Consider the following 23,837-nt stretch of genomic DNA (forward strand, 5'->3'; position numbering starts at 1 on the left):
TAAAGGCGGTTAATAAATCCCAATAAATACCTTAGCTCCGATGGAGTGCAGGGTAAGCTGTTTCTTTTGGCCTTTAAGGCAATGCATGATAAAGCAGCCCTCTATCTATGATTACTTTGTATTTCCAGGTAGGACCTTGCTGTCTACTAGTTCACATTTGCTTGTGGTTCCTACTTCTTGGAGGGCTTGGTTGGATGCCATCCGGGAGGGAGCTTTCTTCTGGCGTGCTCCTGAGCTCTGAAATCAGCTTCTGGCTGATGTCCAAGCAGAAAAATCAATCAAATTTATTTAAAGTGAAATTAAAAACGTATTCTTTTTAGGTTAGCATTTGGGATGTAATCCGGGTCATTCCTGTAGAGGTTGGTTCAGCCTATAGAACTCTCCAGTATTTCTCAACCTCCAGCAGATGCTAGGCCTTGTCTGTTGCAGCAGGTCAGATTTTCAGCCTGACTCCCCCAAGACAGAGCTTGTAGCCGTGTCCTTGTGATAACAGTCCTTTCCCACAGTTGAACATGGAGATGAAAGGCCCTTCACTGCCTCAAGCTAATGCCTGTGGGCCCTAGCTTTATGAGACTTTGGCATTGGGCCCCGTGGATTCCTCTCTCCCCTCTCCTGGCAAGCTTTCTGCAGCAAAAAAAAAAAAAATCTTTTGGGTGTGCTATATTTCCCTGCTTGTCAGGAAGGGGGGGAGGGGTGCTCTGCCAGCTGGCCATGAATATTCTGGCCATAGTAAGGAATTGGGTAAGTTGAGGGGAACTTGGAAGGAGAAGGAGGCAGGAGAGAGAGAGAGGGAGAAAGTGTAGATACATTTGCATCCCTGTTTTTCAAGTTTTGATCTTGTGTGCATCTCAACCTTCTCTCGATCTACTCCCAAGCTTCTTCAGTACCCATCACCTTCAGGCACATGGCCACCTTTCAACCTTTTTAAAATTAATTTCCATCTCCCTCCTTAAATTCTTGTCTGCTTTCTTCTCAACCACCCCAAGTTTACTCCATATCCTCCTAATGTAGCCAGTCACAGGTTCCTCCCCGCTTCCTTTCCCCCTCTCTAGGTCCTCTTTACCTATCATTGCCCTTGGATGCCTCTCTCAGTTTCGTGTTCTCTCTTTGTCCTCCTCCTTCTTCCAGGAGGTTCTCCCTTCTTTGTTTCTTGGGCCATAGTACTCTGGACAGAATACTACTACTTAACATTTCTAGAGCGCTACTAGGGTTACGCAGCGCTGTACAAAATAAACAAAGAAGGACGGTCCCTGCTCAAATGAACTTACAATCTAGAGAACGAAATGTCAAGTTGGGCAGTCTAGATTTCCTGGGTAGAAGTGTAGAGGTTAGGTGCCGAAGGCGACATTGAAGAGGTGGGCTTTAAGCAGAGATTTGAAGATGGGGAGGGAGGGGGCCTGACGTATGGGCTCGGGGAGTTTGTTCCACGCGTGGGGCGAGGCAGAAAGGGCGGAGCCTGGAGTTGGCGGTGGTGGAGAAGGGTACTGAAAGGAGGGATTTGTCTTGAGAGCGGAGGTTACGGGTAAGAACGTAAGGGGAGATGAGGGTTGAGAGGTAAGGAGGGGCTGCAGATCGAGTACATTTGTAGGTTAGGCAGAATAGTGGTAGGGCATGGACATAGGACTAGACTTACTAAAGTGTAGGGCTACCATATGTCCGGGTTTCAATCTGTCTAAAACTCTGCTGCGCGTCTTATATTCCGCCAGAGTCGCTATACTCACGTTAGCCCTCTCCTCAAGTCGCTTCACTGGCTCCCTATCCGCTTCCGCATACGGTTCAAACTTCTCCTTTTGGACCTACAAGTGCATCCACTCCACAGCTCCTCAGTACCTTTCCGCTCTCATCTCTCCCTACACTCCTCCCCGTGAGCTCCGTTCGCTGGGTAAATGTCTCCTGTCGTCCCCCTTCTCCCCCACTGCTAACTCCCGGCTCCGTTCCTTCTATCTCGCTGCTCCCTATGCCTGGAATAGACTCCCTGAGCCAGTACGTCAGGCTCAGTCTCTGGCTGTCTTCAAGTCTAGGCTTAAAGCCCACCTCTTTGCTACTGCTTTCGACTCCTAACCATGACTCTCTTACTCAACACCCTCACTTATCACCCCTAGCACTGCAATTTCCCCACCCCTAGCTGTCTATTCGTCTGTCCAATTTAGATTGTAAGCTCTGTTGAGCAGGGACTGTCTTTTTCATGTTCATTTGTACAGCGCTGCGTAAGTCTAGTAGCGCTATAGAAATGTTTAATAGTAGTAGTAGTAGTACATGTCCTCTTTTTTTTGAGGCACCGCAGGGCATCCGGGTGGGTTTTTCTGGCCCACCCGTCTGTCCGGGTTTGCGGGCAAGCTGGCGGGAGGGCCTCAGGGTTCACTCCCCTCACGTACCTTATCGTGCCCTGGTAGTCTATTGGCCTCTTCGCTGTCTCCTGCCTGGCGCTGCCACTGACCCGCTCACTGCCGGCACCGCTTCAAAATGGATGCCAAGACTTCAAGCTGGACTTCCGCAGAAGTCTTTGCAAGGTCGCGTCACCATTTGACGTCTCGACAGCCATTTGGAAGCATTACTGCATTCACATGTGCTAAATGAAGAGAAAATATTGCCACTGTTAGCAAATAGGTTCCTATCCGTAAACGAACCTTTTCCGTAGATGGGAAGGCGGTAGAACTAGAGGACATGAAATGAGATTAAATGGGGGCAGACTCAAGAAAAATGTCAGGAAGTATTTTTTTCATGGAGAGAGTGGTGGATACTTGGAATGCCCTCCCACGGGAGTTGGTGGAGATGAAAACGGTAACGGAATTTTAAAAAAATGTGTGGTATAAACATAAAGGAATTCTGTTCAGAAGGAATGGATCCTTGGAAGCTTAGCAGAGATTGAGTGGCAGCACCGGTGGTGGGAGGCGGGGCTAGTTCTGGGCAGACTTCTATGATCTGTGCCCTGAAAATGACAGATACAAATCAAGGTCAGGTATACACATAAAGTAGCACATATGAATTTATCTTGTTGGGCAGACTGGATGGACCGTACAGGTCTTTCTCTGTCGTCATCTACTATGTTACTATGTTTTGCATAAATTGGGATCAGCAATAAATAACGTGCATTAATTCATATTAGCCTGTGGTAACACGGTAGCGCCTGTTAGTAAATCTAGCCCACAGTGAACTTGTGCTTCCTGACCTCTCAGCTGCTGTAACCCTGTGGTGTAATCGGAAAGCATCGGGGGAGTGGGGAGCAGCTGTAGAGACACTGGGAGTGTGCTTCCTTTGTCCCCATGATGCTGGCATGCTATCGGTGCTATTCATCCAACTGCTGGGGGGACAGAGAGAGAGAGAGAAAATTGCAGCCTTTTGAAGATAGAAATGCTTGCTCCGTATCTTGCCAAGGGATGTCCTACATTCTGAGGCTGAGGGGATGATGCAATAGAGTGCGCTCAGACTTTGCATGGGGTTAGCGCGGCTTTAGAACGCAGGGCACCAGCTAACTCTGTGCAAAACCTTGAGTGCATGGTAATTTAATAAGGCTAATTACTACTCAGCCCAGATGCAGAGATGTACGCCGAAGAGTGAAAGCCTGAGGACCACACCAACTGAGAAGGCATCTGTTGCCGCAGTACCAATCCTCCCCACCTCATGTGCGCGCTTGTTTTTTTTTTTTTTGCGCATGCCTGAAAACTGAGCATGTGCAGGACAGGAAGAGGCCAGCACAATGGTAACGGGTGGAAAGAGGACCAAGAGGAGAATATGCTTAGAATGTGGATTCATGGATTAATGTGCCAGAGAATGTGGTAAAGGCGGTTAGCTTAGCGGGATTAAAAAAAAAGGTTTGGACAGCTTCCTAAAGTAAAAGTCCATAGACCATTATTAAAATGGACTTGGGGACAATCCACTGCTTATTTCTGGGATAAGCAGCATAAAATGTTTTGTACTTTTTGGGGATCTTGCCAGGTATTTATGACCTGGATTGGCCACTGTTGGAAATAGGATGCTGGGCTTGATGGGCCTTTGGTCTGTCCCAGTATGGCAATACTTATGTACTTGGGATTCTGAATGGAATGTTGTTACACTTTGAAATTCTGCATGGAATCTTGTTATTCTTTAGAATTCTAGAATCTTGCTACTCTTTGAGGTTCTACATGGAATGTTGCCACTATTTGGGTTTCTGCCAGGTATTTGTGACCTGGATTGGCCACTGTTGGAAATAGGATGCTGGGCTTGATGGACCTTTGGTCTGTCCCAGTATGGCAATACTTATGTACTTATGTAACATAGTGGGCGGGTTGGGTTATAGGGGATAAGTGAACTACTAAGAAAAGAAAGAACACCTGCAGAGAAGACCTAATGTGTAATTGTCAGGATCTTGAAGAGTCAGGGGGGGTGACCCTATCAAAATTCTTTTTTCTATGAAAGAGCTTTATGATGGTGGTGGTCTGAATTAGTTGAGGATGGTGTATTTTTGAGAGATTTTGAGACCAGGAAGTAACGAATTACAGTAGTCAAAACAAGCGAATGTATCAAAAACCTCAGAGCCTTCAGCTCCACTATTGGGTGAACAGATCAGAGTTGTTGAGTATGATTTTCCTCACCAGGTTAGATAAGCAAGAAATCTTATTAATCTTAACTCCAAGAATTTGTACTGAGTCTCTCAGGGGGGATATGGGTTACATAAGTTCATATAAGTACATAAGTAATGCCACACTGGGAAAAGACCAAGGGTCCATCGAGCCCAGCATCCTGTCCACGACAGCGGCCAATCCAGGCCAAGGGCACCTGGAGAGCTTCCCAAATGTACAAAAATTCTATACATGTTATTCCCGGAATTGTGGATTTTTCCCAAGTCCATTTAGTAGCGGTTTATGGACTTGTCCTTTAGGAAACCGTCTAACCCCTTTTTAAACTCTGCCAAGCTAACTGCCTTCACCACGTTCTCCGGCAACGAATTCCAGAGTTTAATTACACGTTGGAGAAACAATTTTCTCCGATTTGTTTTAAATTTACTACACTGTAGTTTCATCGCATGCCCCCTAGTCCTAGTATTTTTGGAAAGCGTGAACAGACGCTTCACATCCACCCGTTCCATTCCACTCATTATTTTATATACCTCTATCATGTCTCCCCTCAGCCGTCTCTTCTCCAAGCTGAAAAGCCCTACCTTCCTTAGTCTCTCTTCATAGGGAAGTCGTCCCATCCCCGCTATCATTTTAGTCGCCCTTCGCTGCACCTTTTCCAATTCCACTATATTTTTCTTGAGATGCGGTGACCAGAATGAGTAGTGGGTAAGCTGAGCAAGAAAAAGGAGTTTTGGCCAACTCCTAATAGAGCAATAGTCTTCGAAGGATTAAGCTTCTCTCCCCCCAAAGGTTAATAAGGCGTACTTATTGGTTTTTAGTCAAGTTTTGCAGGCCTCATTAGTCTTTGACAAGCCTGCTGAACTGAACCTCCAGAGGAAATTTAATTACAGTACAGCTGCCTGCAATATGCAATATCGTCGCTGCACTCTTCTCGATCCAAGCTGCTGGTCATCACAGTGTACAAAATGTATGCCTGATGAACATCACACACCGGTTCAGAGTTAAAGAATTCGCATCTTATACATTTTACCCCAGATTAATGTTTCAGTCTAGATGATATACCTTCAGTCAGAGGCATTGGAGCCGACTCTATGGGTGCTTGAGCACCCCCAATATTGAGAAAATTCCTTGTGTGTGTCCAGGGAGGGGTTATTTTCATTGGGCTTAGCACCCCCAATAATTTTGAAAAGTTGGCTCCTATGGTCAGAGGTCAAGTTTTGATGGATTTCTGCTGATCTCAGGTGAGTAGGCAGGACACTTGACTACAGAATATAGGGCTGCTTTCCTTGAAATTAACTCTGACCCCCCCCCCCTAAAAAAAAAAAACCAGAAGAATTGATATGTATGATATAAATTGCCTACTTAGAGTGGATACCTAAATTACACTAGTCCAGTGATTCCCAAACCTGATCTTAAGAGGCCAGGGCTGCCGAGAGTCACTGCCAGCCCCCCTCCCACTCGGGATGCAGCCGCCGGACTCCCCCTATCAGGACGTAGCCCCCCCCCCCCCCCCCAAACCCACAGTTAGGATACAGCCACTGGCCCTAACCTGGAATGTAGCCACTGCTGCTCTCACGAGATCCCGCCACCGGGCCCTCCTTTGAGGCCTGGAGGAGCTGACGCACTAATGTGAGGGGCCCCACCCCCTATGTCAGTGCATCTGCTCCTTCCCAGCCTCCAAGGGGGGGGGGCCCGGCACCACAGCCTGCCTCTCACCTGTCCCCAGTGTACAGGGACAGGTTCCCGATAGGAGCAGGAGAGAGACAGACCCCGGGACCTGGTGCCCCGGGACCTCCCCCTTGGAGGCTGGGCCCGGAGAATTTTGCCCTCCCTGCCCCCCCCCCCCCCCCCCCCCGGCAGCCCTGCAAGAGGCACCCCAGCTAGTCAGGTTTTCATGATATCTGTAATGAATATTCATGAGAGATTTGCATGCACCGTCTCCTCTCTGCGTGTCAGTCTGTCTCATGAATATTCACTATGGATACCCTAAAAACCTGACTGGCTGGGGTGCCTCCAGGACCAGGTTTGGGAACCATTGCACTAGTACTAGGGAGGGAGTGTTCACATGGGTGAGATTCACGAACCACGTTATTAAAGATACTCTAATGAAATCTCCTTAATCTTGTAGGGATAAATGCCCAGGCTCGCAAGCTTCAGAGAAACCGTGCAAAGGGAGCAACAACCTTGATGTCGGGATGCAAAAGCGTCTCCACAACGCCATCATTTCGTCGCACCTTGAGTGAGGCCAGCCTGAACCATGCTGAGGCGCAGGATGAGAAACTGAAGAGGCATTACTCAACGCTGCCAGAAGCAATGTGGAGTGAAGAGTCAATGGATGAAAAGCATGGACCATCGGGAGAGAGGAGCAATTCATTGCGATGTTCCCTCTACCAGTGCCCTCATCTTCTTCTCCTGCAGGGATACAACCAGCAGTATGTAAGCATTGAACTGATGCTTATCCGCTTTCCGTTCTCTCAAAGCTACTTATGTACCCAGCACGCCTATCTCCCACCCCTCCTGATGAAACTCACAGTGTGAAAAATTACAAATTGCACAGGTTAGGAAATAGTGAAATGCTCTTTTGGACAACTGATTATAGTTGGAACACTTCTGTTTCCGGTTTCTATGTTGACTGCGCTACCTTTCCAGTCAGAGAGACACAGGGGTCCTTTTAGTAAGCTGTGGTAAGTGCTAAAATGCGCGGTTACCATGGGACGCACGCAGGCGTCCTGCATTAAGTTCTGGATCTGCGCATGTAAACCACACGATCAGCAAAAGAAGGAAAGTCGAATGTGGTGTTCGGCACTGCCAGAGACGTTCCTCCTTTTGCTGAGATTTTTTAGCTGCGAAGGAAGGCGCCCGTTTGTTCTATGCAGTCTTGTCAGCTGTACAGAAGTCCATTTAACCTTTAAACACCAGATTGGCCAGACTCCTGAGGCAGGTGCTTAGGCGCTGAAACACAGCCGTTGTGTCCTTTTGGCGTTCAGCCTTGCTTCTATTTTGCTGGTGCATTTTCGTCTGAAACCAAAACTGTGCTGCACAGTACCCACTCCCTCCCCCTCCTTGACCCACCTGTCTGCGGCAGCCTCCATCCTGGGCCTACCGTGTCATTGGTGGCTATTAGGGGCAAGAGCGATCCTACTCGCTTCTACCCATGCTGGCTCCTAAATCAAAATGGCTTCTGGGACCTCTGGTTGATTGAGGAATCACTTCTGTCCCTACTATCCACCAGTGACATGGTAGGGATGAGGACTGTCGACTACGGGTGGGTCCGGGAGGGGGACTAGTCAGAGGAGAGTGTAGGGAATGGGTACTGTGGGCTGAAACTGAAAATCCTGGTTTTGGTGGGGCTCTGCGGGCAATTTTATAAACGTCTAGTTCAGCAATATAAAACACCATTCATAAAATTGCCCTGTAAGTGTGTCCAGTGGAAAGTGCACAGGAAACCTGAGCATGTTCTTGATTTCATTGCTTAAGTAGGTTTGCAGATCTTTTGCAGGCACTGTGGGCTGTTGGAGGGCAGGGCACTGCCTACTTGACACAATGGGATTCATATCAGCTGCCTGGCATTCCAGCCAGAGATAATAAGGATCTGAATTTCTTGGCAGTGTCGAAGTCACCATGGAAGTCGACAGTGCAACAGGCATCATAAGTTATCTCGGTCACAAACACCAGCCTAGCATGCGAGTTAATAAGGGTTTGAAATAAAACCCATTGTACTGGGATGCTGTTTTTTATGTGCTGCTATTTGATCCAGGTTTTTGAGTGCCAAAGGTGGTCCCGTTCTACTAGATCTTCAGCAGCTGAGCCACCCGGGAGCTGTTTGGCTCCTCTCGCTTTTGAGGTGGAGCTGCCACACCTTCTCGGTCTTCTGCAGTCAAGAGTATCATTTGGAACTCTTTGGCACTTCCTGCTACTGCAGGGTGATACCAGAAGTTTCACCCTAGGGGCAATTCATTTAGGCACCCCGAGAACCTGTTCTGTAATTTCACCTGGGCACTCAGATTCCGATGGTGAATACTAGTGTAACCCAGCAGGGCTGCCTGGGGGTGGGTGGGAGGGGGGCAAAATTCCATGGGCCCAGCCTTCAAGGGGGCCCGGCGCCGGGGTCTGTCTCCTTCCTGCTCCTGTTGGGACCCGGGTGCATGCATTAATGCAATAGCCCGGTCCCAGCACACAGGAGCAGGAGAGAGACACACCCCGGCGCGGGGCTCCCCATAGAAGCCGGGGAGGAGCAGATGCACTGACGCAGGAAGTTGGGGGGGGCGGTGGCGGCAGCAGCTGCATCCTGAGTATAGGGCGGCAACTGTGGCAGCCCTGCCTGGGCCCAGCTTTGTCACCCAGTATCTGTGTGCCTCGTGTAACTTCAGTTGTGTAAATGTGGAAGGGATGCACACAGTGTAAATTGTGCATGTAATTGGGAGCCCTCCCCCCACTTTCAATGTGAAGTTCTGGAGTGCTGTATCATTTATTAAAACAATTGCCCAACGTGGGCATGTTTCGCCCACAGGCTTTGTCAGGGGTAAAAACTGGTGTATAAATAAACACATGGAGGGACATAATTGAACGGGGACGACCATCTCTAAGGGCGCCCATCTCTAAGGACGTCCCGGTGAAGGGGCAGGGAAACCGCTATTATCGAAACAAAATGGGCATCCATCTTTCGTTTCGATAATATGGTCAGGGACGCCCAAATCTCAACATTTAGGTCGACCTTAGAGATGGTCATTCCCGGTTTTCAGCAATAATGGAAACTGAGGACGCCCGTCTCAAAAATGACCAAATCCAAGGCATTTGGTCGTGGGAGGAGCCAGCATTCGTAGTGCACTGGTCCCCCTCACATGCCAGGACACCAACCAGGCACCCTAGGGGGCACTGCAGTGGACTTCTCAAATTGCTCCCAGCTGCATAGCTCCCTTACCTTCGGTGCTGAGCCCCCCAAACCCCACTCCCCACAACTGTACAGTACTACCATAGCCCTAAGGGGTGAAGGGTGCACCTAGATGTGGGTACAGTGGGTTTCGGGTGGGTTTTGAAGGGCTCACATTTACCAGCACAAGTGTAACAGGTAGGGGGTGGGCCTGGGTCCGCCTGCCTGAAGTGCACTGCACCCACTAAAACTGCTCCAGGGACTTGCATACTGCTGTCATGGAGCTGGGTATGACATTTGAGGCTGGCATAGAGGCTGGCAAAAAATTAAAATTTTTTTAAGGTGGGAGAGGCTTGGTGACCACTGGGGGAGTAAGGGGAGGTCATCCGGTCGGTTTGGACACCTTTTTGAGGCTTGGTCGTGAAAAAAAATTGACCAAGTAAAATCGACCAAATGCTCGTCAGGGACGCCCTTCTTTTTTCCATTATCGGCCGAGGACGCCCATCTCTTAAGCACGCCCCAGTCCCGCCTTCGCTACGTTTCCCACACACCCCCAGGAACTTTGGTCGTCCCCGCGACGGAAAGCAGCTGAGGACGCCCAAAATCGGCTTTCGATTATGCCGATTTAGGCGACCCTGAGAGATGGACGCCCATCTCCCGATTTGTGTCGCAAGATGGGCGCCCTTCTCTTTCGAAAATGTCCCTGGTGGTCTGCTTGTTGTTTCATTGTAGTAATTCTGTAAATGTACACGCTGAAGGGATGCTTAAATACTGGTGCCCAGGACTGAATTGCCCTTTAAGTACATAAGTATTGCCATGCAGGGAAAGACCAAAGGTCCATCAAGCCCAGCATCCTGTTTCCAACAGTGGCCAATCCAGGTCACAAATACCTGGCAAAATCCCAAAAAAGTACAAAACATTTTATGCTGCTTCTCCCAGAAATAAGCAGTGGAGTTTCCCCAAGTCCATTTTAATAATGGTCTATGGACTTTTCCTTTACCGCCTTTACCACATTCTCTGGTAACAAATTCTAGAGTTTAATTACACGTTGAGTGAAGAAAAATTTTCTCCGATTCGTTTTAAATTTACTACTTTGTAGCTTTATCAAATACCCCCTTAGTCCTAGTATTTTTGGAAAGATTAAACAGAAGCTTCAGGTCTACTCTTTCCACTCCATTCATTATTTTATAGACCTGTTATAGACTTAATGCCACCTGAACAGGTAAAGCTAACCAAATTGTGTTCTAGCCTTAACTGAATGGCTACAAGCTTAAAACCCCCTTAAAATACCAAGGCTTTGCAATTGAGTGTCAACAGCATAATCTTACTACCCTTTGCTAATTAGGGCCCCTATATCACTTTACGTCTATCCCTTAGGCAATGGGAAGCCTGCAGTAACACACTTTTCAGATAACTTACTAGCCAAGAAAACCAGGCAAAGATTCCACTGCAAAGATTGCATTCTGATTACTACGCTAGTTGTCCACTGAAGCTTCTTTACCTAACATATAGAAGAAAGATACAAATCTATAGCAGGGGTTCTCAATTCAGTCCTCTGGACACACCTTGCCACTCAAGTTTTCAGGATACCCACATAAGAGAGATTTGTATGCCCTACCTCTATTGTACGTAAATTTATCTCATGAATATTTATTGTGGGTATCTTGAAGACCTGACTGGGCAGATGTGTCCCGAGGACTGTGTTGAGAACCCCTGGTCTACAGAATGCATATCTTTTATGGGTTGGGTGTATTGTAAATGAAAAATACTGCACATCTGTTTTATGGAAGTGAAAGACAGGGTAGGCGTCTATTCCTTCATAGCTCCAGCCAGGGGTGTGCTGGTAAATTTTTAACAACAGGCTCTTTCTCCGGAAGTAGCCAGCTCTGCAGTTGGAAGGGCCAGGGGTGGGCGGGGTGGGGAGCAACACTTGCCTCTCTCTCCTCCCTCCCTTCGTGCGGTCACGCTAGGCATACCTTTGCTGGCAGCCAATAAATGGACTGTCACCACTCCCAACGTCTTGCTCTGAGCAGCATGCTGGAACTTCTCTCACATGCTCCAGACGTCCCAGCCTGCTGCCCAGAGCTGGAAACAAGGAGCGGGTAGCAGCAGTAGTCTATTTACTTGGCTTGCAGGGCTCAGCATCCCCACCAGCAAAGTAAAAGAGAATTCAGCAGGGGGCCCAAGCCCACATTTTGGGAGCCAGTTGTTAAAGTAGCCATGGAGGGCCCTACTTTAACAACTGGCTCCCAAAATTCTTAAAAACTTAACAACCGGCTCTTGCGAGCCTGTGAGAGCCTGCTCCAGCACACCACTGGCTCCAGCACACTATTGCTTTCAGATTAATTCTGGTTTTAGTTTTGTTTTGTGTTTTTTCCCCCCATATTATAGGACAACCTGGTTTACCTGCTAAATTGGGAGCAGTGCACAGTGGGCCAGAGGACCCCATCTAGCAAACCCAATATCAGCCTTTCAGCCCCAGACATCTTACCTCTTCACTGCACTATTAGAAAGATCAAGCCATCAAGTCAATCTGGGCACCGCTCCGATGAAAAACTGGTTCTGGAGCCCGGTCCGGGGGCTTATATTTTAGTCAACTTTTCCGAGGTTGGGAAAACAACGCTGCTTCATCATGGAGACCTCCTCTCCTTAGGACTCTTCTACCTTCTCCTTTTTAGAGACCCCGTGAGCACTCAGCCTCTGCCTGCCTCGGCACTGGTCAGGCTGAAGGCCTTGAGCCGAGGCGTTGATCCACGGGTGATTTCTACCTGTAAGGTGTGCGGCAACATACTGAAAAACAGAACATCATCCAGGAGACACGGAGACTCTTCTTCATCCTCGTGCAGTAAAAGTAAAAAAGCCCCCCGGAAAAAGCTGCACCTGGAGTTCGGACGAGCGGTGGAGGATGTGCTTTTGGAAAGAATCCTAACGCTGATCGAACCAGGAGGAGACGACCACAAACTGACGCCTGTGTTCCTGCTCTGTCTTTGCGTTCAGCACTCTGCGACCAACTTTGAGCCTGGCGAGTTCGGCCAACTGCTGCTGAAGATGACAAAACAAATACAGAGGATAGTGTGGGTTAGTTTACAGGAAGGAGGGTTTGTGTGGGTCAGAGGGGGAGGGGTTTCCGTATGTTTTCCTGATAACACGTTTGATTTGTAGATTATATTGCATGCTTTAGAATTTCGGAAAGTATGTGCTTGTGCTAATGCTACTCAGCTCTTAGCTCCGACACCTATAGAGCAGATATCCGGAGAAGCCCCTCCTTACCTCTCTACCCTCATCTCCCCTTACGTTCCTACCTGTAACCTCCGCTCTCAAGAAACTTAATAGAAATAGCCTGGGCTGCTTGTAAGTACAGTTATAAAGGTGCTCTGGATAAGTCTATCTCAATAAGGCCTTTAATGGACCAAGCATAGGGCCAGTCTGTGCCAAGTTCCTTCTTTTCTTCCATCCCTGTTTATGGTGGCCCTGCCCTTCCTTTATTCTAGATATTTCCTCTGAATCATTTAACTGCCTTCCACTTAGCATAATACTAATATTTAAACGTATCAGCATGAATTGCTTGTTTACCATAATTAAATACTACTGATCGCTGACCCTAGCTAGTATCATTCAAAACGGCTGTAGTCTATTAATCGGAGAAAAGCCCTCAGAAACCAAAGGCAGGTCACAAAGAGCTGCAGTGGGAATCGAACCCAGGATCAAAGCCCGCTGTGCTAACCATTAGGCTGCTACTCCTTCTAATCTTGAGTGCACAGAATTTGGAAATCAGCAGCGCCTTTTTGTGAAGATTCTGCCGAGTTTCAAATTGGAACTCTTGACTGTTCTGTGTACTCAAGATTACGGGAGGACTGTTCTCTCTTGCTCAAAGCTCACCCCCCCCCCCCCACCCCACCCCTTCCCTGCAGGCTGCTTGGAAGGTAGGCAAGGCCAACCCAACCCTTAGCAAGAATAGGCTGTAGCCTTGGGCAGCTGCATTGAGGAGGGCAGTGAACAGCAGCTGTAGTCAAGGCAAAGCAATAGTCCTGACAGCCACCACATACTCAAAAAGAACTGTCAGCCCGCGCTTTTAGGCACAGAGAAAGTGGGGATTTCCTAACAGTCTGTTCACCCCTTTTAGAGTAAAAGTTTAGGTAAGGCATTCAGTGTTTTGCTGCCCGTTACCAGCGTTATTTCCAGAAAGTCATTGCTGAGACGTGTCCAGGCTCCGGCATTGAATTTCCGGTTTCTGTAGCCGGCTAAGTGCGATATTCAGAACTTAATTGGCTATGGAGCACCGCACAAAAGATAAGACTGACTTTCAGATGGTTAATTGCTGACTCTGCCCCTGGAACGCCCCAACAAACGCTGATTTTGCTTTACACGCTAACCAGTCATTTTCAATGGCATGAATTGGTTAAGTTAGGCCCAGACAAGCGGTTTAACCAGCCAGGAGCCTTTTCTGACTGGTTAAATCACTTTGAATAACAACCCCTTAATATTTTAATGCATGATGCCCAATTATGTATTTTTTTTTTCAGGTTTGTTTTGGGAGGACTTGACAGAGTTTGTCAAAGTCTCAGGTGGTGTCTAGGGATCTTGAAGTTAATTTAAGCAGGGTGCAAGGCTGAAGGGTCACTTAGGGGACCTGATACCTGAAGAGAGGAACTGGAACTAGAGAGCTGCATGGGAAAGAGGGTTGGTGGGGATCCCCTCCAGGTCCATAGGACTCCCGCAGAGATGATCACAGGTCCTGCACAGTTTCTGTGGAAGTGTAATGCCAGGCCTGTCTACCTATCCTTGCCTTCTGTTTCTACGTTTCCTAAGCTAGCTTAGTCATGGTAATAGCAATTTAAAAAAAAATTCATGGATATGGTTGATAGCTTTGAAAATTCCATAAACATTGAGAGGGGAAGTTATCAACATGGGCTACTATTACATTGGGTTATTTTACCACAAGTCGGGTTATTTTTGTACAGGGGACAGGCAGGGGTAGAGGAGAGTGGGGAAGGGTGAAATTTCTGTCCCCCGTGTAACTCTAGCTGGAACACACCATTCCTGGTGCTTTTGCAGTTTGAAAAATGGTAGAACTGCATTCCTGGCAGTCTCATCTCCTCCCCCCCCCCCCCCCCCCCCCATATTAAGCCCTGGTTATATTATATAGTGCTACAAAACATATGTACTACTATACAGATACACAAATTAATTTACTGGTGGTATAACAACTTAAGAATCATACATTCTATCTTATCATGGACCATCAGAAGCGATTGACTATTCAAACTTTTTTTTTAGAAGATATCCGTCTGTATTGTCATCAAGTCCATACTTTTGTTGAATTAATTTTATAATTTTTATGAATTTAATTCTTCAACTTCATGTGGTGAATTAGGATAAGTAAGTAGACAGAGAAGAAAAGTTTAGTGGAAATCATCTTGATGTTATATCTCTGTAGATGTTGGTTTGATTGGTATTCGACAGTAAAGGTGCCCAGAGATAGGCTTTTGAAGTCGTTTTCGGTAAGTAAAGTTTTTGGTTATCAATTCTTGATAGTTGATGAAAGTAATTAGTTGTGACGAGTGATCATTCAGAAGAATGCAGTGGGTATCTTACTCATTGGTCCCAGGACTATCCCAGGTCCAAATTGTTCGGAGACTTCTCGTGATCGACACTCGTTACTTGGTTGTCATGTGCTATCGTTCTTCTGATGCCTCTTTAGCGCAACCGCAAAAACAAAAGGGGTTTACAATTTCCACAAAAACAGAGCCAACAACAGAAAAAGTGGAAAAGAATCAAGTCCAGGCACCAGAATAAGATGACGACGGTGCCTTTGCAACATAATGTAAGCCACATCGAGCCTGCAAATAGGTGGGAAAATGTGGGGTACAAATGCAGCAAATTAATAAATTACTAAAAGTCCTCAATGTACTTAATAAATACTTAATATCCAAAGCACTTCACTTTGTTTTGTGGGGACATAAGTTAGAATGTATTACTCTTAAGGTATTAATACCACCGTGAATGAATTTATGTCCAAGTAGTTTATGAACACTGGGGTTGTAAGATTGGATTAAGTTTGCAGCCAACTGAGTACTATACAGATAATACATAAGAGAGAATCCCTTTTCTGTAGAGCAAAACACATAAGACATATTTGCTATTACAGATACAGTTAAAACAGCACCTTTGTGGCTGTTTTGGGATCAAGGAATTAAAAAAACTATTTAGAACAGCCCATTGGATACTGCTTGTACTTAGCAGCGTGTGATAGCTCAAATTTTTTTGTATGGAGGGGAGAAGTAGCTTAGTGGTTAGTGCAATGGGCTTTAATCCTGGTGAACTGGGTTCAGTTCCCACTGCAGCTCCTTCTGACCCTGGGCAAGTCGCTTAATCCTCCATTGCCCCAGGTACAAATAAGTACCTGAATATATGTAAACCGCTTTGAATGTAGTTGCAAAAACCTCAGAAAGGCGGTATATCAAGTCCCATTTCCCTTTTCCTATTTGAGATTCTACATGAAATGTTGCTAGTGGAGGAGTAGCCTAGTGGTTAGTACAGCAGACTTTTATCCTGGGGAACTGGGTTCGATTCTCACTGGAGCTCCTTATGACTCTGGGCAAGTCACTTAACCCTCCGCTGCCCCAGGTATAAAATAAGTACCTGTATATACCTGTAGTTGCAAAAACCTCAAGCCATTGTGACATCACTGATGAGGTTGGCTCTTATTGGTGGAATGAGTGGAGGCGTAGCCTAGTGGTTAGTGCAGTGGACTTTGATCCTGGGGAACTGGGTTTGATTCCCACTGCAGCTCCTTGTGACTCTGGGCAAGTCACTTAACCCTCCATTGCCCCATGTAAGCCGCATTGAGCCTGCCATGAGTGGGAAAGCACAGGGTACAAATGTAACAAAAATAAAATAGATACTATTGGAGATTCTACATGGAATGTTGCTATTCCACTAGCAACATTCCATGTAGAAGGCTGTGCAGGCTTCTGTTTCTGTGAGTCAGGACATCAGACTCACAGAAGCAGAAGCCTGCGCGGTCACATTGGTGATCTGCAAGGGCCGACTTCTACATGGAATGTTGCTAGTGGAATAGCAACATTCCATGTAGAATCTCAAATAGTAGCAACAGTGGAGGAGTGGCCTAGTGGTTAGGGTGGTGGACTTTGGTCCTGAGGAACTGAGTTTGATTCCCACTTCAGGCACAGGCAGCTCCTTGTGACTCTGGGCAAGTCACTTAACCCTCCATTGCCCCATGTAAGCCGCATTGAGCCTGCCATGAGTGGGAAAGCGCAGGGTACAAATGTAACAAAAATAAAATAGATACTATTGGAGATTCTACATGGAATGTTGCTACTATTGGAGATTCTACATGGAATGGCACTAGCAACATTCCATGTAGAAGGCTGCGCAGGCTTCTGTTTCTGTGAGTCAGGACGTCCTTCACATACGTGCAGGACGTCAGACTCACAGAAGCAGAAGCCTGCGCGGCCACATTGGTGATCTGCAAGGGCCGACTTCTACATGGAATGTTGCTAGTGGAATAGCAACATTCCATGTGGAATCTCAAATAGTAGCAACAGTGGAGGAGTGGCCTAGTGGTTAGGGTGGTGGACTTTGGTCCTGGGGAACTGAGGAACTGAGTTCGATTCCCACTTCAGGCACAGGCAGCTCCTTGTGACTCTGGGCAAGTCACTTAACCCTCCATTGCCCCATGTAAGCCGCATTGAGCCTGCCATGAGTAGAAAAGCGTGGGGTACATATGTAACAAAAAAAAAAAAAGATGATGCAGAATCAGAAATATACACATTTTATCGGCATTGCGGAACAATCACGTAACAGAAACATGATAAACGTTAGCTGAATACAAACAATAACTTAATAGGCAGTCTGTGTCCCTAGTTAGTTCCTTTCTGTCTTGTCTGTCTTTCCCCCGTCGATTGCGTCCTTCTGTCTCTCTCTACTCTGTCCATGTCCGTCACTCTCAATGGCATGTGTTTTTCTTTACAGGACAGAACTAAAGAGTTGGCAGAAAAGCAATCACAGCAGTAAGTTTCTTTCATCTTCATAGCCTTCTTAAAACAGTGAGCTAAGCCAAGAAGGCAAATGAGTTTGTCGTGCTATTAAACGAGATACAGATGGACAGAGTAACAAAAAGGCTCTTTTTTTTTTTTTAATGACAACTTTGGTGAAAAAATAATGTATATGTTTCTTAGTGTCCCTCCGGACTGGCCCAGAATGTGACTGATGGGTTGTGCACGCCCAGTGGCGTACCAAGGGCGGGCGGTGGGGGTGGTCCGCTCCGGGTGCATGCCGCTTGGGGGGGTGCCGCGGCGTGCGCCTGCTCCGAGTTCGCTAAACTTCGTCGCTCATTCGCTGCAGCTCCCTCTGTGCCCCGTAACAGGTTACATCCTGTTCCGGGGCAGAGGGAGCTGCAGCGAAGCGAAGTTTAGCAAACTCGGAGCAGGTGCGCGCCGCGGCACCCCCCCCCCCCCAGCGGCGTGCACCCGGGGGGTTGTCATTTCTCCGGAGGAGGGGGGAAGGTGTCATTTAGCGGGGGGGGGGGGGGGGGCGGGCATCGGTGCTCCGCCCCGGGTGCCGTCCAGGCCAGGAACGCCACTGTGCACGCCTTCCAGCTGGCTGGTTCGGAGGGACTAAAGGAAAGCAAATTAGCAGGTAAGAATTCATTTCTCCTTCCTGTTTGCTTGATCTTTCACATACTGTATTGCAGGGCAAATTTATATATGTATTGTTACTATCAAAATTCTTCAATTAAAACCAGTTTATTACCCCAAACGTTCTCTCCCAAAAAAAGAAAGTTTGAAGGTTTCTGGGGAAAACGTAGAATGTATGAATAGCTGCTATTTCAGAAATTCATCATGAAGCATTTGAGAATTCAGCCCATCCCCCAGCTTCAAATTTGGACCAGTAGTCACCAAATATCTAACTTGCCCATTCCCAAGCTATTTTAGAAATACAAGTTGTGTCTCAGCATGCTTACGAGAGTTCTAAGAGGAATTAAACAAAAAGCTTATACAAGTCTCATGCTACTATCAGGAGTTATATCTGTATTTAGTACAAGAAATTTTTTTAATGTCATTGAGTTGTTCAAATTGTTATGTTTGTAATGAGTTAATCTTTTAGGAAGCACTAAACCCACTTAACATAAGTTAAATGCTTTCAGTGCAGGTTAAATTACTTTTGCGCATCAGCTAAAAAAAACCAACACACACCGAAGGAAATGAAACGAAGGCTGAAGTGGCTTGGGCTCTTCAGCTTGAAGAAAAGATGGCTGAGGGGAGATATGATAGAGGTCTATAAAATAATGAGTGGAGTGGAAGGGGTAGATGTGAATCACATGTTTACTCTTTCCAAAAATACTAGGACTAGGGGGCACACAATGAAGCTACAAAGTAGTAAATTTAAAACAAATCAGAGAAAATATTCCTTCACTCAGTGTATCATTTGTTTACGCTTTCCAAAAATGCTAGGACTAGGGGGCACACAATGAAGTTACAACGTAGTAAATTTAAAACAAATCAGAGAAAATATTCCTTCACTCAGTGTATCATTTGTTTACTCTTTCCAAAAATACTAGGACTAGGGGGCACACAATGAAGCTACAAAGTAGTAAATTTAAAACAAATCAGAGAAAATATTCCTTCACTCAGTGTATCATTTGTTTACGCTTTCCAAAAATGCTAGGACTAGGGGGCACACAATGAAGTTACAACGTAGTAAATTTAAAACAAATCAGAGAAAATATTCCTTCACTCAGTGTATCATTTGTTTACTCTTTCCAAAAATGCTAGGACTAGGGGGCACACAATGAAGCTACAACGTAGTAAATTTAAAACAAATCAGAGAAAATATTCCTTCACTCAGTGTATCGTTTGTTTACTCTTTCCAAAAATGCTAGGACTAGGGGGCACACAATGAAGCTACAACGTAGTAAATTTAAAACAAATCAGAGAAAATATTCCTTCACTCAGTGTATCATTTGTTTACTCTTTCCAAAAATGCTAGGACTAGGGGGCACACAATGAAGCTACAACGTAGTAAATTTAAAACAAATCGGAGAAAATATTCCTTCACTCAGTGTATCACTTGTTTACTGTTTCCAAAAATGCTAGGACTAGGGGGGGCACACAATGAAGCTACAACGTAATAAATTTAAAACAAATCAGAGAAAATATTCCTTCACTCAGTGTATCATTTGTTTACTCTTTCCAAAAATGCTAGGACTAGGGGGCACACAATGAAGCTACAAAGTAGTAAATTTAAAACAAATCAGAGAAAATATTCCTTCACTCAGTGTATCACTTGTTTACTCTTTCCAAAAATGCTAGGACTAGGGGGCACACAATGAAGCTACAACGTAGTACATTTAAAACAAATCAGAGAAAATATTCCTTCACTCAGTGTATCACTTGTTTACTCTTTCCAAAAATGCTAAGACTAGGGGGCACACAATGAAGCTACAAAGTAGTAAATTTAAAACAAATCGGAGAAAATATTCCTTCACTCGGTGTGTAATTAAACTCTGGAATTCATTGCCAGAGAATGTGGTAAAAGCAGTTAGCTTAGCGGGGTTTAAAAAAAAGGTTTGGCTAACTTCCTAAGCCATTTTCCTCTGAACTTTTCCACTCGGCTGTGTTCTATCTTGACAGGCAGGATCCTGCATCTCTGTCTCGCCTTACCATCACAGATCTCACCCCCGATCTGCAGCACATTCTCTTCTGGATGTCCAATGCCATCGAGCTCTTGTACTTCACCCAGCAGAAATCCCCCATCTACATTCAGAGCATGGAGGAGGAGATAGACATCAAAGGTATGACCTTTGTTCATATGATATAATGGTCACCGCTAACCCTCAGCCTTCCTCTTTTACTAATAAACATTCCCAGCAATGATGCGCCATTCTCATAGAATGAAAAGGATACTGAAACGTCAAGCTATTTCTTCCTTTATCACCCTGAAATGATGTTCCCCAGTATGATGCGTCTTAATCTTAATCTTCCAAGGGATCTCTTCCTTTAGGGATTCCCCCCCCCCCCCCCCCCCCTCTACTTTCAGTATGTACTCTGTACTGCTCTCTGTATCCATTGGTACTTTCTACGTGATTATACCAGGGCCTGGGCCCCCGCAGATTTCGCCCTGGACCCCCCCTACCACCGTCAACCCTCCCCTGCCATCACCTACCCCCGGCCGAGGTCCGCTTCCTCCTGCCTGCCGGTGCCTTTTACTTCAGCTGGCGGGGGACCCCAACCCCCGCCAGCCCAGCCGAGGTCTTGTTTAAGTTTTCTTCCTCGTGCTGCGCTGCTGTTAAAAGCTGCATCCCTTCCCTTCCAGTTTCGGACGGAGTCTGACGTCGCAGCACGTTGTGCGTGCAGAACGTCAACGTGCTGCGACGTCAGACTCCGTGCGAAACTGGAAGGGAAGGGATGCAGCTTTTAACAGCACAGCACGAGGAAGAAAACTTAAGACCTCGGTTGGGCTGGCGGGGGTTGGGTCCCCCGCCGGCTGAAGTAAAAGGCACCGGCAGGCAGGAGGAAGAGGACCTAGGCGGGGGTAGATGACGACGGCGGGGGGGAGGGGTCATCGGCGGCGGCCGGGGGAGGGGCTATAATGTGCCCCCTCACTCTAGCCTCTGCCCCCCCCTACCGCTGAACCTCAGATACGCCCCAGGATTATACTAATGTTCAAAAGGAATAGAAAGTAGAAATTATTGGAATATATTACAGGGCATGAGTTGGACCTGGCACCTGATGTATGTTTGTTGAAGAATAAGAGCAGCGAAGGACCAGAACCTCATGCAGAAGATCAAGAAGACCAAACACAGTGAGGAAATGGAGACCTTTGATCTTTGCTCCTACCAGCAGACACATTAAATTGCTGATGACCTGACACAGCCGTGTTTCAGCAAAAAGATTACCTGCTTCAGTCACACTGGAGCGATAGAATAGTAACAGTGACCCACCCATTCCTTCTGTAATTTTTGATGTTCCACTTCCATTAAATGGATCTCCTGAAAGAGGGTCACACCAGCCCATCAACATTTTTTCCTGTTTTTAATAGGGGAATTTACCCCACAGATATTCCAAGGCAAAAAATTAAGGGCCAGCACAGACCCACACTCAAGCACTGCCGCAACACAGGCCTGTGCTTAAGGCCCCACCTAGCGCTGCTTTCCTGCTGCGCGGGTGACGCGTCACCGCCTACACGGGTATCAACTTTTCGAAATGATTGGGAGCGCTAAACCCAGCACAATTTATACCTTCCTGGACACAATTAAGGAACTTGCTCAATATTGGGGTTACTCAGCATTCACTGCACCCTCAGAGCTGGCATCTGTGATCATTCTCAAAATTCTGCTGCCCTGTTCAGGCATTGCCCAGCAGGGCTGGCCCTGTCAATGCACTTTTAGTCAGTGGCGTTCCTAGGGGCGCTGACACCCGGGGTGGATCGCCGATGTGCCCCGCCCCCCCAGGTGCAGCGCCCCCCCCCCCCCCCGGAACAGCGTGACTCCCCCCCCCCTTGTGAAATAACCCCCCCCGGGTGCAGTGCGATCCCCCCCGGCGAAAGAAACCCCCCCCCCGGGTGCACGCCGCTGGGGGGGGGGGGTGCCCCGCGCCTGTTGGCTCTTCTTTTCCATGCTCCCTCTGCCCCGGAACAGGAAGTAACCTGTTCCGGGGCAGAGGGAGCATGAAAACAAAGAGCCGACAGGCGCACCCGGGGCAGACCGCCCCCTCCCTTGGTACGCCACTGCTTTTAGTAAATGTATTCCATAGTGCCTTATTGCAAGCAATTAACACCAGCGGCCCTCTTATAACATGCTCCCAAAGGAAAATAATGGCAAGTGAATTAATCCTCTGTGTGAGGCGGGTTAAGGTTAGAGGGATTTGGGTAGCAAGATAGAATTGGCTAAAATTCATCCTTTGCACGTCCTTGATTTTGTCCTTTACAGTGAAAGTAGCAAAAAAAAAAAAAGAAGAGAAAAACAAAACCCTGAGGAAGCTAGCTGAATGTTGGATTATTTCCTGGCTCTGACCTCCCCAAGTTCCCATACTGATAAGATTCAGAAAGCAAGAGTGAGACATATAGAGGAAGAGAGATGCATTCCTTCCAGTTGCGTTCTTTGCATTTTTTTCTTATGAGCTAACTGTGATGCACACAGTGGTGGAATACATGTAAAATGCAGAACATCCACACCAGAAAAAATATTAACAAAAATTGCATGAAATTCACAGTTACCGTGATTTTTAAAGGGAGCGGTTCCTGGTTCATGCACCCCCAAACCTCACTTTCTCACTTCTTTTCCAGTCTCATTCCTAAATAACCCGATACTGATTCTCGTATGTATCGGTCGAGATTTGTTTTGTGTTTCATGCATTAAATAAATGACCCCAAAGAACATTATGCTCAGATCCTATGAGACCTCAAAGCTAAGCAGGGAGAGGCCGAGCCTGTTTTAGGAGAGAAATGGTAAAGAACAAACAGGCCCTGCAGAAGTGACGTGGAGAGCTGAATAAATGTGGTCATCCTTCCTTCTGAGCTAGTCCACTCACTTATTTAAAACATTTATATGTCCCACTTTCTCCATCAAATCAAAAATAAATTTAAACACAAAGCAGATAATATCCCCTAAGGAGTTCCCTTGAACTTAAGGTGTTACTGTGCAGTTAAAAATATTAAGATTAAACATTAAAACATGTCCGAGTCTCTTCCATGGATTTTCTTTCGAATTGTAAAATCCTACAAGGCTTTTTTTGGAAGCAAAAAACTGTTGATCTAACCTGCCAGAATTTAACGTTGTAGAAATAAATTTAATCATAGTAACATAGTAGATGACGGCAGAAAAAGACCTGCATGGTCCATCCAGTCTGCCCAACAAGATAAACTCATATGTGCTACTTTTTGTGTATACCTTACCTTGATTTGTACCTGTCCTTTTCAGGGCACAGACCGTGTAAGTCTGCCCAGCACTATCCCCACCTCCCAACCACCAGCCCCGCCTCCCACCACCGGCTCTGGCACAGACCGTATAAGTCTGCCCAGCACTATCCCCTCCTCCCAACCACCAGTCCCGCCTCCCACCACCAGCTCTGGCACAGACCGTATAAGTCTGCCCAGCACTATCCCCGCCTCCCAACCACCAGCCCCGCCTCCCACCACCGGCTCTGGCACAGACCGTATAAGTCTACCCAGCACTATCCCCGCCTCTCAACCACCAGCCCCGCCTGTCCTGTCCCATTGTCGGATGTCAGGTTCATATTCTGCTCTGCTCCAGAAAGCTCGGAACAGATTGCATCATCATTTTAGCCGGAACCACAATCTAAAATTTACTAAGAAGAAAACAAGGGCATTAAAAGTTTGTTTTTAACAATTGGAGGGAAAAAATCATCATCCTTTTTTTTTTTTAG

The 23,837-nt window shown here is 46.7% G+C and overlaps 1 protein-coding gene across 2 annotated transcripts in view; it reads left to right on the top strand.

Annotated features, from left to right (window-relative positions):
• Positions 1-23,837, top strand: part of LOC115476700 (ras-associating and dilute domain-containing protein-like) — a 129,982-nt gene that overhangs the window by 73,999 nt on the left and 32,146 nt on the right. For both annotated transcript variants that reach the window (XM_030213230.1, XM_030213231.1), the window contains 4 exons: positions 6,688-6,995; positions 11,821-12,507; positions 17,425-17,462; positions 20,085-20,245. In XM_030213230.1, coding sequence (XP_030069090.1) covers positions 6,688-6,995; positions 11,821-12,507; positions 17,425-17,462; positions 20,085-20,245 — 1,194 coding nt within the window. The remainder of the gene's footprint in view (positions 1-6,687; positions 6,996-11,820; positions 12,508-17,424; positions 17,463-20,084; positions 20,246-23,837) is intronic.

This window comes from Microcaecilia unicolor, chromosome 8 (assembly GCF_901765095.1).
Source record: "Microcaecilia unicolor chromosome 8, aMicUni1.1, whole genome shotgun sequence".
Lineage (NCBI taxonomy): Eukaryota > Metazoa > Chordata > Amphibia > Gymnophiona > Siphonopidae > Microcaecilia > Microcaecilia unicolor.